This window comes from Sphaeramia orbicularis, chromosome 14 (assembly GCF_902148855.1).
Source record: "Sphaeramia orbicularis chromosome 14, fSphaOr1.1, whole genome shotgun sequence".
NCBI lineage: Eukaryota > Metazoa > Chordata > Actinopteri > Kurtiformes > Apogonidae > Sphaeramia > Sphaeramia orbicularis.
Window position 1 is genome coordinate 25,338,991 of NC_043970.1, and position 17,673 is coordinate 25,356,663.

The 17,673-nt window shown below is 37.4% G+C and overlaps 1 protein-coding gene across 1 annotated transcript in view; it reads left to right on the plus strand.

Annotated features, from left to right (window-relative positions):
• The first annotated feature begins 281 nt into the window (after positions 1–281).
• Positions 282–17,673, plus strand: part of ar (androgen receptor) — a 28,905-nt gene continuing 11,513 nt past the window's right edge. The window contains exons 1-4 of the mRNA XM_030153632.1: positions 282–1,351; positions 5,952–6,103; positions 6,181–6,297; positions 17,099–17,377. Coding sequence (XP_030009492.1) covers positions 297–1,351; positions 5,952–6,103; positions 6,181–6,297; positions 17,099–17,377 — 1,603 coding nt within the window. The 5' untranslated portion in view covers positions 282–296. The remainder of the gene's footprint in view (positions 1,352–5,951; positions 6,104–6,180; positions 6,298–17,098; positions 17,378–17,673) is intronic.

Genomic DNA, 17,673 nt, shown 5'->3' on the forward strand with positions numbered 1-17,673 from the left:
TTTCTTCCTTTGACTCCAGACTGGCCGCCCTGCCAGAGCAGATGTCAGTTTAGGAGGAGTTTGTGACTCCTGCAGCCCTGCAGGACCTTTACCAAAACATTTTACTCAACGTGAGAGTTGGGCTGAGCAGCAGCAACAACTACAGGGACCAGTGGGACTTTCGTCCCATAAAGTTCGGTCTACTGTCAAAGTAAGCACAGTCTGGGAGATCGGCCAAACTCACGGACAGTTGCGTGAGTTCAAGTTAGTCCAGGAGGGAGGAAATAAAGGCAGTCTGCGGTGGACGCGCTCCCAGCATGGCGCTAAAAACTGAGGAAAGTCGGATCCTTTTCAGCATTAAGTCAAGAGGAAACGACACTGGAAGGTCCAAAGAGTCGGACAATGCAAACTTATTCTCATACGGACAGATTCACCCGCAAGTGTGTGGCATGGAGGAGCAGTGTTGTCAAACAGCTGTTGCGCCTCCGGAGGACGCATTACCCGCAGAGCGCAGAGTGGGCGACAGCCGCTCTTTTTCCGCCTGCGCCACAATCTCAGAGACAGCCAGGGAGTTGTGTAATGCTGTGTCCGTGTCTCTGGGACTGACCATGGAGGCCGGCGACACCAGCGACGCGGAGCCCGCTCTCAGCTCGTGCAGTGGAAACGAGCACCTGCGTGGAGAGTACGCGTTCGGCGCCGTGCCTCTGAGCCGTCCCGGAGCCGGAGCGCAGACCTCCGTGTGCGACTACAGGTGTCCGGACAGATCCATGCGTGGACACAGGCACCTGGGTGACATGTTTAAGAGTTCTGAAAGTGTGGCGTCCTTTGCAGACCTCCGACACACCGGAGCAACAGGTGACGAGCCCAACTTCACCGCGTGCGCGTCGGAGGACCGAGGCGCGCCGGAGGTGGACCACCTGGACTCTGCGCCCGCCGTGTCCTGCCCTTATGGCCCGGCGGTGCCAGACAACTTGGCACGATTCGGACAAACGGTCCCAGAGATGCCGTGCCGAGTCTACAGACCCACGGATGAGGTGGAAACCACGGAGAACAAGTACGGCGCGTATCAGCCGGAACAATACAGCATTAAAGTCAAATTTGAGGACACGAGTGGGGACTCTGCAGGGGCTCTGTGGGGCACTAACTACAACTACAACGACAAGGGCAACTCTCAGGTCTGGGCTTCGAGGCAATGCATGAATTCACAAATCACAGCAGCAAACACAGCCTTCATCTGTAATCCGTATGAGAGGAGCGTGGTGCGTCCGGAGCAGTGGTACTCAGGAGGGATGCTGAGGCCGCCCTATCCCAGTAACAACTACATGAAGACAGAGGTGGGAGAGTGGCTGGAGGTGCCTTACAATGACACCAGGTAAGATATAAAAAGGACATTCAACACATGTGAATAACATAAAAAGAGGATTCGGTGATTTTCACATAGAAAGACACCATCTCACTGTGCTGCATCTGACATCAGTCTGACCTTTATGTGACTCAAAACATCAGCATTGCCAGTTCTTCGTACCACAAAAGAAAAATAGGAGATTAAAAGCAGTGATTTGTGTGGAAGACCACATGAATCACAGGTTTATGGCCATATATTTCATTAATACTCCACACACGTTTAGCAAAAAATATAGACCCAAGCAAGATTTAAGCACTCATTGTCATCTGTGTTTTATCCTTACTCTAGCATTAGATAAATGATTTATTATAAGACTAAAAGAAGACATTTTCTAACACAATTTACTCTGATTAGTTTTCTGATTTATTTAGATCAGTTATAAAGAGGAAATCATTTGACTTACAAGTTCACTAGATTGCACCAAACAGATAAACGTACAAACAAAAGTCATATTTTCATCAGATTTTGGAGACATTTTGTTCTAATAACTTTCCCTCTTTTTAAATCATTTCTCATTATCAACGCTGCTTTTATAAAGTAATCCATGAACCTAAAACATTACAGATTTCAGCTGTTCTTACATTTGAACATTCATGGATAATGTTTGATTTTATTGAAATGCTGACTTAAGTTCTGAATGCAGTTGATGAAAGAAGTGTCATTAAAATAATAATAATAATAATAATAATAATAATAATAATAATAATAATAATAATAATAATGGCTTTTGGAAAAATAAAAAGTCACACATTTTAATAATGCCGTTTAATATACTGTGTGGTGCAGATGTGCAAAGTTTTATTCATAGATAGATAGATAGATAGATAGATAGATAGATAGATAGATAGATAGATAGATAGATAGATAGATAGATAGATAGATAGATAGATAGATAAGTTTTATTTCAGACTCACGGTCCATATTAAAAAGCAAACACAAAAATACAAACACAAAAAAAAAAAAAAACACAAAAAAAACCTCTATTCTTTCAAGAGGCAGTCATACCATAATAATTCTCTTACACTTGTTAACTCAGTAGTCAGGTTAGTGTGGATCCTCAAAGCTGTGAATGTGGGATAAATGTTGTGTGATAAGGCTGGTGTCGACACCAGAGAGAAGTGTCAGGGCATCTGACCTTGGAGCATTTGTGATTTAATTTGGCAGGTGAATAACTGAGAGCATTTTCTAACCCTAATCTGTCTGGATAATAGTTCTTATGACCTTTAGTAATAATGTGCAGCCAGTGGATTATTAAAAAAACACAAATGTCAACAAAGAACCAGAAGCAGAAATAAGTTTTACTGTTAAATCAATAGACTTTTGCACATCCTACATGAGAATCCGATCCACCCTAATCAGTGGAGAAAAACACACTGTTGCGAATAGCAGCGCGGTCAGCCCATCCTGCTTTGTGGTGCATCTGCTTTGCATTAAAAAACCAAGCCTGAAGGCAAAATTACAATCCTGTTTCATGTCTTGTATGGACATTTACTTTATTTGAAGATTTAAGATAAGAACAAGGAGTGTGATAGATGTTTATGACAGATTTTTAGTGAAATAGATAACAAAACTATGCAGTTTAGCTTTTTTTTAAAAATCATTTTGGAGCAGGACACCCCTCCAGGTGCATGAACCCTGAAGAGTTGAGAATTCCTACTTCTTTGTTGCCTGATACCTCAAGTCCTGGAGCTTTTTCCAATGAACCCACTGGAAATATGTGCCGAGTAAAAACCCTGAGCATGTCTTTTTGGAAATTTCTCAGTCATATATTTGACTTTCAGTGTACAAAGCTGTCCACAAGGATGCCTGTTTATGTTTGCATGTCCAAATATGCCCAGTTTGCCCCGTATACTTTTTCCCAGTATTCAGCTGTCTTAGGTTTGTTTTTCATTTCTTCCGTTGATATTTTAAACACATTGAAACACGATACACAAAGTGGCAGCATCAGTGTGCTTCCTCAGGAATTGGGAGGATTATAAAGTTAAACATAAACCTTTTGCTTTTAGGTGGCTCAAAAAATAAAATAGTAAATGTAGATATTTAACTGGGCCCGTGTATTTCTTGTATTTAGTATGGCACACTGAGAAAATTCCAAACAGTTTCACCGTCAGCTGTGATCACGTTCAGCTTTCATTTAGTTGCTTCTGTAGTGGTTTAGTAATCATTTATATCCAGACACTCTCAAACCGTCCAACCTTGTTCAGTTTACTTTTCCACTCAAACGGCCACTTTAGACTCATGTGTATGTGAGCATTTATAATGAATGAGCTCAGGTCTGTTCACAGCTGTTGTGACTGAATAATCTCATTGTCGTAAACCTTAAGTGAAAATTTTGCAGAAGAAGGACAGGTCAAAAGACAAAGCAGGTGTAGTTTCACATTTTCTATTCACATAATATGCATCTCACTAAAGTCTGGTGTCACTTAACACTGTTTTTCATGTTTTTTGACTGAAATCCTTGAGTTTCACTGTGAAGAATTATATCTATTTAGGGTCTAATACTCATTTTATGTTTAGCATTTTCACTTCTTTAAGGAAGACAGTTTAAGAAAGTTTGAGGCAGTGTTTTTGTTTCAGAGGAAGTTGGAGATAGTCATGATCACTTTTACAGGTGTGATGTGGACCCTTGAAGACATCACTGAAAAGCAGGAGTAAAGGAATGATCTTGTTAAGGTATTGAAATAGTTCCACATTCAATCTGGAAGGAGGACTGGAAAGAAAACATATCAGATCAGATCAGCCAAGGCCCAGAGGGAATCATAAAAAAGTTACATAAAGTTTTTATGTAGTGGCTTTGACTTTTGTTTATATGTTTGATTAAAAAGACTCATTAACTTCTATGTTTACGGTTTCCTGTACTTTGAGCCACAGGCACCAGCGTGTATTTTGATCAGTTTGGTAACTGCTGGTGCTCCAGAGTTAAAGTCCATGTCCACATAAACTCAACAAATACACTTGTAAATGTATCTTCAGACTGAATGGTAGATTTTTAGATTACGGCTTTAGAAGGAGCTAAATGAGAAGTTGACTTTATTGGATTCACATTTGAAATTTGCTTTATGTTTGTAGAAGGAAATGAATTTCCAGGGACAGGAAACAAAATGCTCGACAGTGAAGGAGCAGAAAATTTTAATTCAGTATTTTTAGTTAAAGGATCTAATATGTGTCAGCCTATCAGTTAATCAGATGATGTGGTTTAAAATAGTATTAAATTATTACTCTGTGAAAATGTGTATCTGTGTCATTTTATGTATTTCAATGTTTGCACTCATCATATAAATGTTCTTATCAATTCATATATCATTGTATGTCAAGGCTATGTGTGCATGTAACTTTAACCAAAACAAAAAATATCACATATATAAACAAAAACGGACAGACTAATCTGATGTGATATAAACATACAAATACTCAGACACCTTATTTGCACTGTACTGTGGAACATAGTATTAATCTATAAATTTCTGCTTTGAAGTACTCCAATAACTTCTTGTCCAAAAGGTACAGGAAGTAATTGTCACACATTACTCAAGTAAAACACTGAATAGTCACAATCCACTTTTGCTTAATTTTTTCACTGGTATTATAAATAGATCCTATATTTGATGAGTCAGTTTGAGCAAATAATGGCTTTACTCAAGTGGTAAAGTTACACTTGCTTTTACTAGGGTTTTTCCAAAAGAAAGAATGACGATTTTCCATCCTGGATTCACAAATGAAACGTGTATACATTTCTAACAGTGCAGTGCACTTTAGTCTTTGCTCCAAAACAAGATTTATTGTAATCTTTATTAGATTAGTGCTGCTCCATTACAGTTACGATATGAGGCTTGAGCTGCAGCACAGAGTTGTAATGGGGTTACAGAAAAAAAGAAGCAACACATTGGCCTGGATCTGAAATAATAGGAAAAACTACAGTGGAATATGAAAAAAAATACTACAAACATGTGTTACATTTGAGTGTTTATACAGTCACGCCTGTACTTTACCAGCTGCACTCAGTATCTCACTGTGGTTTCAGCCTACACTCCATTCATTAATTCCAGTTTCACACAATTACTTAACTATATAATCTAAAGTTCAGTAGTCTCCACTTTGTCACCTCTCCTACATGGAGGACGTCCAGTTTCACTCCAGTCGTCTCTTTTACTTCGATATCTGAGTAACATGTCACTAAGGTAACGTTATGTCTGAGCATTTCCAATCTGTCTGCGCTCAAGGCTGAAGACGGGCGTATGCAAACCCCCCTTCAGTTCTTTGGCTGCGGCGCTCAAACCTTTCCCACACCATCCAAAGACATCACACTCTCAACTCTGCCTTCTTTTAACAACACAGGGAGGCAGCACTGTTTTGGGGAGTGTACAAAAACTGCTTTGTGGTTACACTTTGGGAGGGAGGTATCCAGCAAATACAGAGATAATATAGTTGCCTTTAGGGTGCCAATAAGTGTTGAAGCATGGCTGGTTAGAAAACAAAAGAAGTAAAACAAAGGAACAACAAACTAACTATGATTTGCAGTATTTGAAATAATAATGTACATGGGTTTAATATTGTGTAATGGCTGCAGGTTTGAAGGCGGCAGAGAGCACATGTTCCCCATGGAGTTCTTCTTCCCACCACAGAGGACATGCCTGATTTGTTCAGATGAGGCTTCTGGATGCCATTATGGGGCTCTCACCTGTGGCAGCTGCAAGGTTTTCTTCAAAAGAGCTGCAGAAGGTAAAGCCAAAGTGGGCGTGAGTTTTAATCTCCATTTGAAGCCATGTATCATCAACCTCTTGTTTCTGTATGTGTAGGCAAACAAAAGTACCTGTGTGCAAGCAAAAATGACTGCACAATTGACAAGCTGAGAAGAAAGAACTGCCCGTCTTGCCGGCTAAAGAAGTGCTTCGAAGCTGGAATGACTCTTGGAGGTAGGATGAACACATAGAGTTAAATCTGGGATTTCAAGTCTTCAACCCATAAAGACCCAGTGCTACTTTTGTGGCAGTTCCCAATGAATTTTTCTCTATATTTAACTTTTCTTAATTGGTTTGCTACCATTTATTGTAATATATCTTCTTTATTTGGCATTTTTCATTGAAATATCCATTTTCCTACATTTAATTTACTGATCAGTTAGATCAGGGGTGTCCAATCCTGGCCCTCAAGGGCTGGTATCCTGCATGTTTTAGATGTATCTCTATTCCAACACACTTGATTCAAAGGATAAGCCTATCATAAAGCTCTGCAAAAGCCTGATATGACCGTCAAGTGTGCTGGAAAAGGGGAATGTCTAAAACATGCAGGACCAGGATTGGTAACCCCTGATGTAGATGTTCATAAAAGCTTAGATTAAAGTTGATGGTTTTTCTATCAAAGACAGACAAAAGTAACTATTTCAGCAAATGTATCATTAACTGAACATAACCCCAGTGTGTCCATCTACTGTCACTGATCCAACTCTATGGGTTTTACTGTTGAATCAATGTTGTAGAAGATGACGGTGTTTCCACATTCACTACAGACCCTCTGAACGTCCAAATGGGTCATATCTGATGACCATGAAAAGATGACAAACTGCATTTTGCACCAATTATTTACATGTATTAATAGGATTAGTGGATCAACAGGTATTAAACAGTTTAGATCAGTAGATGGTTTTGGTCAACAGTGGATGTTTGGGTGTTTATGGGTTAAAGTGTTTGATTCATGTCTTGATTTTAACAATGTTCAGGAGTCAGTGAGCAACTTTACACGGAAACTAAAACTCCAATCATGATCTAATTCCTGGAGTTATCAGATTATTCAGGCAATCATGTAAACAGTTTAATCTGATATGATTTATTAAATAACAGCAGGTATCTGATTTTGAGAAACTGGATTAACACACCTGGACTTCTCTGATATCTTTAGGCGTGTATACCTAGATTAGATTAAATTTGACTTTATTGATTCCACAACAGGGAAATTCAACAGTGAAAGCAGCAAGAGAATAAAGTGCAAGAAAAAAATGTGCATGCATAAAGATCATGCAAAAGACAAACAAGATAGAATAATAATGATAATAATGGTAATAAGTAATACAACTCTAACGACTATATACATATTTACATCAGAGTGGAATTGCAATACAGTACAAATGAGACACGACCAGGACAGGGTTAAAGCGTTGTGTTGTAGTCTAACAGCGGTGGATGGACGACCTCCTTCCTACACTGTGTGGATCAGTCTGCCTCTGAAGGAGCTGCTCAGAGCCTCCACAGTGTGAAACAGTAGGTGAGAAGTGTTGTCCATGATGGATGTCAGCTTGGCAATATCCTCCTGTCACCCACCTGCTCCACAGTGTCCAGAGTCCAGCCAAGGACACAACTGGACCTCCTGACCAGTTTGTTCAGCCTCTTTCTGTCCCATTCTGTGCTGCCTGCTCCTCAGCAGACCACAGCATAGTGGATAGTAGAGGCTACCACAGAGTCACAGACTTAATCTGATAATGGACTGAACTGTCTAAACCATTGTTTTTTGTCACATGTCTGAAGTGCATGTATCAGATTTTTATGGTCACGTAAATGGGCTCAATGAATGTATCTGGTATTTCACACAACCATTAGTAATCATGCTCTGTTTAATGCTCAGAGCTGGCAGCAGCGTCACATGCTGAAATAATAGATGTCTCCAAACTCCAAAAGAGGTTGTGCACGTTTATACCAGATCAATCCGGATCTGACATATGTGATATGTGTTCTGCAGCAGCTACATTCAGATTTCAGTTTGGGTTTTTTTTCTTAAGCTCAAGATAAGATCTAGATTCACTCAGTATCTCTTACATATACCTGAGTATTTCACAGTTGATATCATTAAATATGACTTAAATATCATTCAAACCTTATAAACTCAAATTTGAAGAAAAAGACAGAGTGAGTGAGTGAGTGTGCATACATATAATAACATAACTTTAACTCCATCTTTTTTTATGCCTTAATTGCACCAGCCAAGTGCATGGAATCTGCTTTTTGCAACAAGATTCATTTGCATGCAATGGGCTTTATTTTGCACTGAATAAACGAATATATCCTGATTTGCAAACATGCAAAGACACATTTGCAACATAGTGCTAATTGCTTTCTGGTGCAGTTTGAAGTAAATTCTTGCCTGTGCACATTCTTTGCTAATTGTAAAATATGTTTTTCTCTCATTTGCACAAGGTCAGTGGTTGTAACAGACACACAATCCTTCTGTGGACCTGGTTTTGTGACTTATTTCCAGGAAACAAAACTTTTTTTTGCCTTTCTTGAATTTCCATTTTTGTAGTGTTTAGTCTATTGTACAAATCCTATACTATGACATATCCACAAAGATATTATACTTACACTGGTTCCAAGTGTTTGACTGGTAATCACTGATATGATCTGTTGCATTCCTGTCAGACAGATTGCGCATAGAGCGCAGATGTGTGCTGAAGCAGAATTCATCTCAATGTATATTTTTACAGTAGGAGCTATAACAAACATCACACCCTGCACCATCTGAACAAAGCACACCACAGGGAAAGTGAAGTCCTAAAAGTAAAACTATTAATGGTTTTCCAAGACCATGTACTTTATTCTTTCTATGCTGCACATCTTAGCTGGCTGTTCAATTGCAGCATCATCACAATAGGGGATGTTACTGATAATCAAGCCCCTGACTGAGCTGCCATGCAATTTAGACCTCTTCCATTCACTTCTCCTTACTGTCACCCAGACCTGTTCGTCATATTAGGCTGTAAAGATTGACATGTAGTGGACTAATTTTAGTCTTGTGTTCAATTTTCACTCTCTTCCATTTTCTCATTCTGTTAACGGTGAAAATTGTACTGGCAGCACAAAGCTGACATGAGACATGTGAATTAAAGCGGCAGACATGCTGGTAATTTTGCCACCAGTCACTGACAAACTCATGGCGGGAAGATGTGATCTAATGCTGTGATTGTCAGTAAAAAGGCACACCTTTTCTAGTTGTGGCTGAAAAGACCCTTCTTTCACTTATGTTCTCATCATGGACATGTAATTCACTTTTGGTATTTCACAGGAAAATTTACAACAATTTGTAGAAGCAAAGGGAAAAAATTATACATTTGCACCTTCCTATCACAGATTCTCAGATTTAAAAGTCATAATATATGATGAAGAATGATTTAACTAATTGGATTCATTACTTAGTTGTAAATGCAGAAATGGATTTAATTATAAACTCTTAAATTAAAGGCTTTTTTTTTTTTTCCATTTCTAATTGTTTGGAAGCTCCAGTGGAATAAGGAAATAGATAGGGTTGAATTATTTGATGTTTCTCCATTTCAGGTCTAGCTAGCATCTGTTCAGGATTTAAGAGTTATTAAAAATTACTCATCATTACAGGAATTTTAATTACATCCACAAATAGAAGCAGAACAGGGACATTACTTTGACATTACATTGTCAGAGGGAAAAAACTGTTAATTTTACAGAAAACAGCTCAGTGCACATTACTGTGTGATGTACAAATTGTTTTTGTAATTAGATCCTAGTGCCTATTTTTTATTTTTTAATTATTTATTAGTATCTTTCTTGGTTCTTTCTTAAATTCCTACCATTTATCATTCATGGAGCAAATACCATGATATATCCTTTGTGCGTTGTCTTAGATTATAATAAAAACATCCTGATACTGAAACCTCTTATTGCAGGTAACTGCTTTACAGTGGTGCTACTTTATACCATCAGCTGAACACTGATGTGTATTATTGTTGCAGTATGTAGAGCCTGATCACATAGGAGAAAGCTACGAACTCTTCTCTTCTGTTTGAGTTTGCTCTGATCATAGTTGATCGTTCTACAGAGGTGCTTCAAATCCTTGACAGACTCTGACTTTAACCTCTAGATGCTCATTTCATCATTGCTCAAGAACAAACTGTCATCCTAACCAGAAACCTGACTGCACTTTGATACACATTTGAGTGAGTCTTTGCTACTGCTACACTTCCAGTTGAAAGTTAACTCATTTTAAGTTGGCAGCAGAATTTATAAATGGTGGGATTCTTCTTATTACTTCTTATATGTGTTGTATGACAAAAGCTGGTCATACTGATCTCCTGAAGGTGATGATAAAAATGACCACAATTTGAGTCTCACATTCATACAATATTATTTCTGCTCTCTGCTGCTGAAATACCCCTGTTCCCTACGAGTTTCCAGGCCTATATATAAGTATATGTATGAGATATAAGTGTCCTCTCCCTGTCCCTGGATGAGGTGGTCAGAAAGCAGATTTCTGAAAGATTAGGAGCAGTAACCGAATCCATGAGTCGTCCTGATTCACTGAACCCAGGGACAAGGTTAACTAATGTCTCAGTCCTGTCCAGATCATTCTGTAACTGTAAAACTATAGCATGACACTATAAAAATATAAAACCAGCAGGATATATTTTCCTAATGCAGGGCCATTTTCCTGAAATCAGATACATTTTCCATCAATTTTCATAATGGATCTGAAATTTAAAAATGAAACCAGTTATGATCTTGCTGTATCGGAAAATCCCCTTATTGGTTTAATTTTTAATAATCAGAAAGAAATTAAAATATTTATCCACTCATAGGTGCCATCTTTGACTCAGTTTTTTCTCTAGAATGGTTGTAGCAGTTTACTGTTCCGAAGTACACTGTAGTAAAAAAAAAAAAAAAGGACCGTTATCGTACTTTGTATATAAATGCTTATCTAAAGTATTTTTTTATTTTGAATGCAGCCAGATGGGGAGTCACATCAGTGTTCACAACAGTTTCCCTTTTGGTTCTTGTCTTTTAAGAGAAAGCACTTTGGATTATTTGTCACTTATTTAAAGGTTGTGCCCCTTTCATTCTTCTAATAGTTTTTAAATAATAATAATATTAATTGCATAATAACTGTGATTTTCTGTGATAATAAAAATCTGACCATATTTGTCTGGTGCAGCTCTTAACATTAAGGGTCAGTAATGATGTGCAACAGTAAAATAACTTGGCAGTTCTGCGATATCACAGAAGTAAAAACAATGATTTCAAAAATTATGCCTTTGTAATAACAATGAGAAAGTCTTGTTAACTGTAGCGTTTATGCATTGCAGTGTGAACAGTGGTACAATTTATTAACAAGCCTATAATCTGTCGTTAATAATGGTTTGATATCAGTGTAAAATCATCGCAATTAACGGAGATAAACAGGAAGGAGATAATTTGAGTAATTCATCTTATCACTTACACACACACTATTATTTCTCCGAAACACACCACAAAAAACAAATCACATTTAACCGTTCTGATTTTTATCTGCAAATACAGTCATTACATATGGAAACTATATGTGCATGTATGTATGTGTATAAATATAATGAATAATTAATAAGATATGGGAAAGTTTACTTAATAAGTGTTTATTTCTTCCTACTCAAGTATGTAGAGGGACTATATTTGTTGCTTTATACCCTGTTGCTGATAAAATTGGCATAAAATATTTTTTTATCTCTTCTCATGAAATGATTGTGACTGTGATTTATTCTTGATAGATAAAGTGTATCTGGGACTAATCGTTGAATTTGGTCAAAGGTGATTATTAATGTGTATAATTAGGAATAAAAAAAAAAAGAATGTGTCTGAAAACAAAATTATTCCAACTTCATGGACAACAGTGTATTTGTAGTGTATAACTATTTTCTTTATTGACTGATTGATCAATTAAGTTCTTGAGTTATCTGTTTTCCAACATGTTTGAAATAAATAGTTAACTTATCACTCATTAACCAACCACTTATGTGAGGTTCAGTCAGCTGGAGCACAGTATGTTACAGCTCAGTATATTTTTCATGAAATAATATCACATTGTGTATATGTGTGATCAGTTACAGTCAGGCAACTATTACAAAGTAAGTGTGAAATTTAGATTTAATGGAGACTTTGTGAACAGTTTGATAGGTCTTGAGTCAGTCCTTTCTCTTTTATCCATCTGTCAAATACACTGCTACCAATGCCCTTCAGGAAACACACCTTAAATCGGTGATCCAATGATATAATGACATCTTTAACCTGGACCCTGATCGTAAAATAACTCAATAGACACACTTTTCAAAAGTGCTTTTTCAGAGGAGAAAATGTACCAGTTCATGGTCTTTTTGTGTCCTGCACCCAGGAACCTAAAAACACAGATTATTAAATGATGGTAGCATACAAGGAGGTGAACTAAAGATGATAATACACTGGACACGTAACATTCATTGTGCAGGTCAGAAAATCTCTGCAGTATTTTTATGAAAAGCCATTGTGTTGTTCGTACACACACTGTACACAAACAACACCACAATATTGCAACTAATTATGCCTGAACTTAATCTGAGAGTGACAAAGACCCAACCCATTGTTTGGACGTCGTCTTCTATTTTTATTTGTTTTCAATGGATTCCAATTGGTTGCTACCAAGGTAACAACTAGTCTTCCTGGGATCCATCACTTAAAATAGCACATACATCATTTTAATGCATACACATAATGAGAAGTTTACAAAATAGGCAACAGTGCCTTATAATAAAACCATTAAAACATGTACAGATGTATTGAAACTTACAAATGTGTTTCAACTTAGTAAGAGTTTGTATTGGCTTCATGTCAAGTACGAGGATCTTAAGGTTAGCTCAACCCAAACTATTTACACTGTACTCTGCAAAGATCAAATGCCTTCCTGTGCCACATCCAGGGAGGGATTTTTAATTAACCATTTTTATTTGAAATATTTGTTTTGGATCAGAATTCAAAATGTTAGACTTCTTATATAATCTGCAATTTGCCTTCCACCTTGCTACCTTTGAGAGACTTAAGTCAGGTCTATTACCGGCAGTTCAATATTTAGAAAACTGGATTAGAAACCTGGGGTGCAGCTTTAATGAGATGTTCCTCTGCACAGAAGCTGCAAGACACATTTGAAATACAATTAACCTGTCAGTCAAATATGGAGAATAGAGAGAAAATTCATAAATATCTCTTGATATTTTGATTATTTTTACTCACTTTAGGATGCAACAGATTAATAAATTCTAGCTTAAAGGATTTTGTTGGTTCATTTTTGGAGAGTGTAACTGGCTTGAAAGCTGAACTGAATGTCAGGAATGTTTTTCAGCACACATACCGGTATATCATTTTCTGCCACTCCACAGTTGTCACTCAGAAACATCCCTATGAGCTGAAGTTAAACTATTAGCACCATTTAATATGTCCAAGAAACTGTCAGTATTTTGTAACAAACAGTGTGACGTCGCATGCTCCGATTAGTCAGATATATAACATATATAGCAATTATTCAGCCTTGATTGTATTGCTGCTTCGTGAACATGACAGCCCACTTCAGTAACAAAGCCCTGCCTGCAGTGCAGTTTGTAAGTGCTGGTTGTCATATGGAGCAGCTGCCTCAGGGCTTTCAGCATTTATGGGGAATTAAATTGCAGTTTTGTGATTGATAGACTTGTAGTGCAGTAGATTTTAGGATGTTTTTTACAACTCGTATTTTCTGTAGCACCCAAAGAAATAGACATGTACCACAAAGACGCATCATTTGGAGAGTTGTGTTGTTCATCAGTATAATTCTAGCATTTAGGAAAGAGCCTTTAGTAAGAAATATGTAGAGAAAATTATCTTTATATATCTATGTGTCACCTGTTATGAACCAGAGAGGATTCACTGATGATGACCACAGGCCTTTCCACCAGATGAGGCTCATTTGCTAAAAGACTTTTCTTGGAAATGGGATGAGATGTCTTATCTATGCTTATGTTGCTATGTAATGGACCTTTAAGATGTTTCTATGCACAGTGTTAGAATAGAATAGAATAGAATAGAATAGAATAGAATAGAATAGAATAGAATAGAATAGATGTTTATTGTCACTGTCACAGGAACAATGAAAATCAGTTTAGTAGCTCAGTTCAATTTAGCAGCAAAACACTTTGTGCAAAAGGGACTGTATAAGAACAAGAAAATAAAATACAAATATCACAGTGTTCAGAAAAGTGAACTGTGCAAGGGCTTCAGAATAAAATATTAATACACATGTGCTACTAAAGTAATGCTAGAGCTCCTAAAATGAACAAAATATACAGAAAGAATATACAGGGTGTCCCATGAGTCTCCATACATAGGAAAAATAAACGTTTCTTGACATAAACCATTTTTATTTATATAATATGCTCTATATGACTGCCATTTTGTCGGGAACACATTTCAATGCGTGTCCTCCACTGCTGAGGAACTCTAAAGAAGAAATATAAAGAAATACATGTTAGAACCATATATGTATGGAATGTATTATGTCTCCTATGTATGGAGACTTATGGGACACCCTGTACAAACGCTAACTATACTACAGATGAGAGATAGGTAAAACAAATAGGATATATACAGGTAGAAGTAAGGTGCATGCGTTGTGGCTGTTGTATTATTGTGTTATAAAGGGTGATGACGACTAAATTTCATGTTCTTGTGCACGAAAAGATGGAATACTTGAGTAGAACTAGACTTACGTATGTATTTTATATTATTACACCGACTCCATGTTATTATACACAGCCTAGCCAAAGTACTCCTTCTACTGGATCATTACTCCAGTGATTAATCAGCAGTTCAATAGAGAGCATAAAGACTGGACTGTGTTTCAAAGGGAAAAGGTCACGTTGTCGGAGGAATCCAAACTGGCCCGATTCCAGGGTCAATTGTCACAAGAGACAGATGAAGCGATTACCCATCATGCCTAGTGCCTACATTATAAGCCTGTCGGGACAGTGTTATGATCTGGGGTTGCTTCAGTTGGTCAGGTCTAGGTTCACCTTGTAATGTGTCCAAAAAATGATGCAAATAAATGTTGTAACATTGCATAACCTTGTTGAAACAATGTCGGCAAATGTGTGTCACAATCAAAGCTAAAGGTCGAGTGAAATATTAGATAACAGGACTTTTTTGGCTAGGCTGTGTGATTGTATATACTATATGTTTTGTTTAGTGTGTTTTAAAACCTCCTGTACACCACAAGGTTAAATGCTGTCATGTAAGAACTCTGAAGTTAGAAGTCACAAAATACATAACATAGGACTATGTATTTATTATTAAGTGTGTTATTAATATCTGGGATTTTTTGATCGCTGTCTGTAAAAAAAAAAAAAAAAATGTTATTTGTCTTTCCTGCTGAAACTGCAGTCTAGGGAGGTCACACTGTCACCAAACAGCATAGTCTGCTCTGACTGGTCAACACCACCTCTGGATGCAATGACCTGTCATTTCTGGCTAGCTCTTAGGTAATGGTAGAGTCTGTCACAGGGAGGTATATAAAAATTCAACAAAGTTCTAGATGGTAGGATGAGTCATAACATAGGCATAAAACATAAAAACACCAGTTATATAACATTAATAGTAACTACAATATGACTTTTTTGTCATTGTTAGTGATGCTGTAACAATGGCAATACTGTTACTGTTTTGTTTTTTTTTGTCATAAAATTATTCTATCGGTCAGCCTTCATGTTGGCCTGACAGTTTTAGAAATATTTAACCAATGTGTTGAAAACAGCCTGTAACTACATCTCATTTATTTATTTAGAAAATACATCGTTTTTCCAGTTTCCTGAAAAATATCCGTTTTAGACATAAGAGGTTTCCCCCCAACAGCGACAATGTGCTAAATTTAAACACAGAAAATCTCTCTTATAGAATTCCTAACAACAATTGTTCAAGCAGGGCTGAACTTTTCTGTCAAATTAAGCCCATGTTGACAGTGTCTGACACAGCTTTGGTTCTTATTTGTGTAGGTTAAAGATTGAATGTGTAGAATTCAGTGGGGGTTTAGAGCGTTTAAATGCAGAAATTGAATATAATATTCATAGTAATGTGTCATCAGTGGATAATTACACATGAATAAAAATTGTCATGTTTTTATTACCTTAGAATGAGCTGTTTTTATTGTCTGAGGGAGTCATTAGTGACCATGTTTATAGGTACTAAGAACGACTTCCTGTTCTTTTTTTTTCTGTTTTATCATGGGTTGCGTCCAGTGTTGAGGTGCTTTACAGCCATATATCATATTTGAGTGAGGGTCAGAGGTAATATCCAATAAAAAGCCCAGAAGGAACAAAAAAAACCTCTAATGTGAGCCTTTTATATTTTTTGTGATCACTGTAGTGGGCAGTAAGTTGAGTCAATCTGTAACTTCCCAAGTACAGTGGTGGAAAAAAGTTTTTGGACACCCCATGCATCTCTAATATATTGTATTAAGAATCCCTCTTAAGTTAATGTCATGTTCACTTCTGCACATGCTCTTTTCTGTCAGGGTTAAAACTGGATGTTTCAGTGAGATGATGAAACACATCCAGGGCATGACATGTTGAAACTGTCAAGAATTTAGTTTAGCTACTTTTTATTGTTAACGAGGACCAGAGAAATCATTTTATCACTGTCTGTCTGACGCAGCCACACCTTTTGAAACACAACAAAACCTTTTTCACAAATATTTCATGGAAATATTTGAGATTGTGTAAAATTTTAAAGTTGTCTGAAAACTTTTTTCCACTACTGTAGATAAAACTAAATATTCCATTTATTGTGGTGAGTATGTTTCACTGTAATTCTTGGATGAAAAATTGAAGATTGGCTTTTCAACCAAGTAGCAGCTTTCAAACCTCAAGTAACTCAAGAGACTTTTTTGGTTTGTTTGCAGCACGTAAACTCAAGAAAATTGGACAACAGAAGAACTCTGAAGAGGACCATCCAGTTCAGGATTCTACAGAGGCTTTGCAGAATGTCTCTCCTAAATCCAGCCTGAATTTCCACTCCCAGCTGGTCTTCCTCAACATCCTGGAGTCCATTGAGCCAGAGGTGGTGAACGCTGGACACGACTACGGCCAGCCGGACTCTGCCGACACGCTGCTCACCAGCCTCAATGAGCTTGGGGAGAGGCAGCTGGTCAAAGTGGTCAAATGGGCTAAAGGACTCCCAGGTACGACACTGACTGACACGAGTAAGTCAGGCATGGTTTAAATATAGCTCAATTCAAATAAACTTGTGACACAGCTCAGTGAAACAGCCTTTTTGTTTAATTCTCGTGGGAGCAATTTTATCTCCTCCCACTAAAACAACTTTGTTGTTTTTGCAGTTTTGAAATAGAAGAAGGATTTCTGAAATTCTGTGAATGTTCACAGAAAACTGAAAAAATGCATCCTACCATCGTGACTCGGTCATGTTACTGAAAACATACTCACACATTAGACCCAATAGTAAATCAAATACATTCAT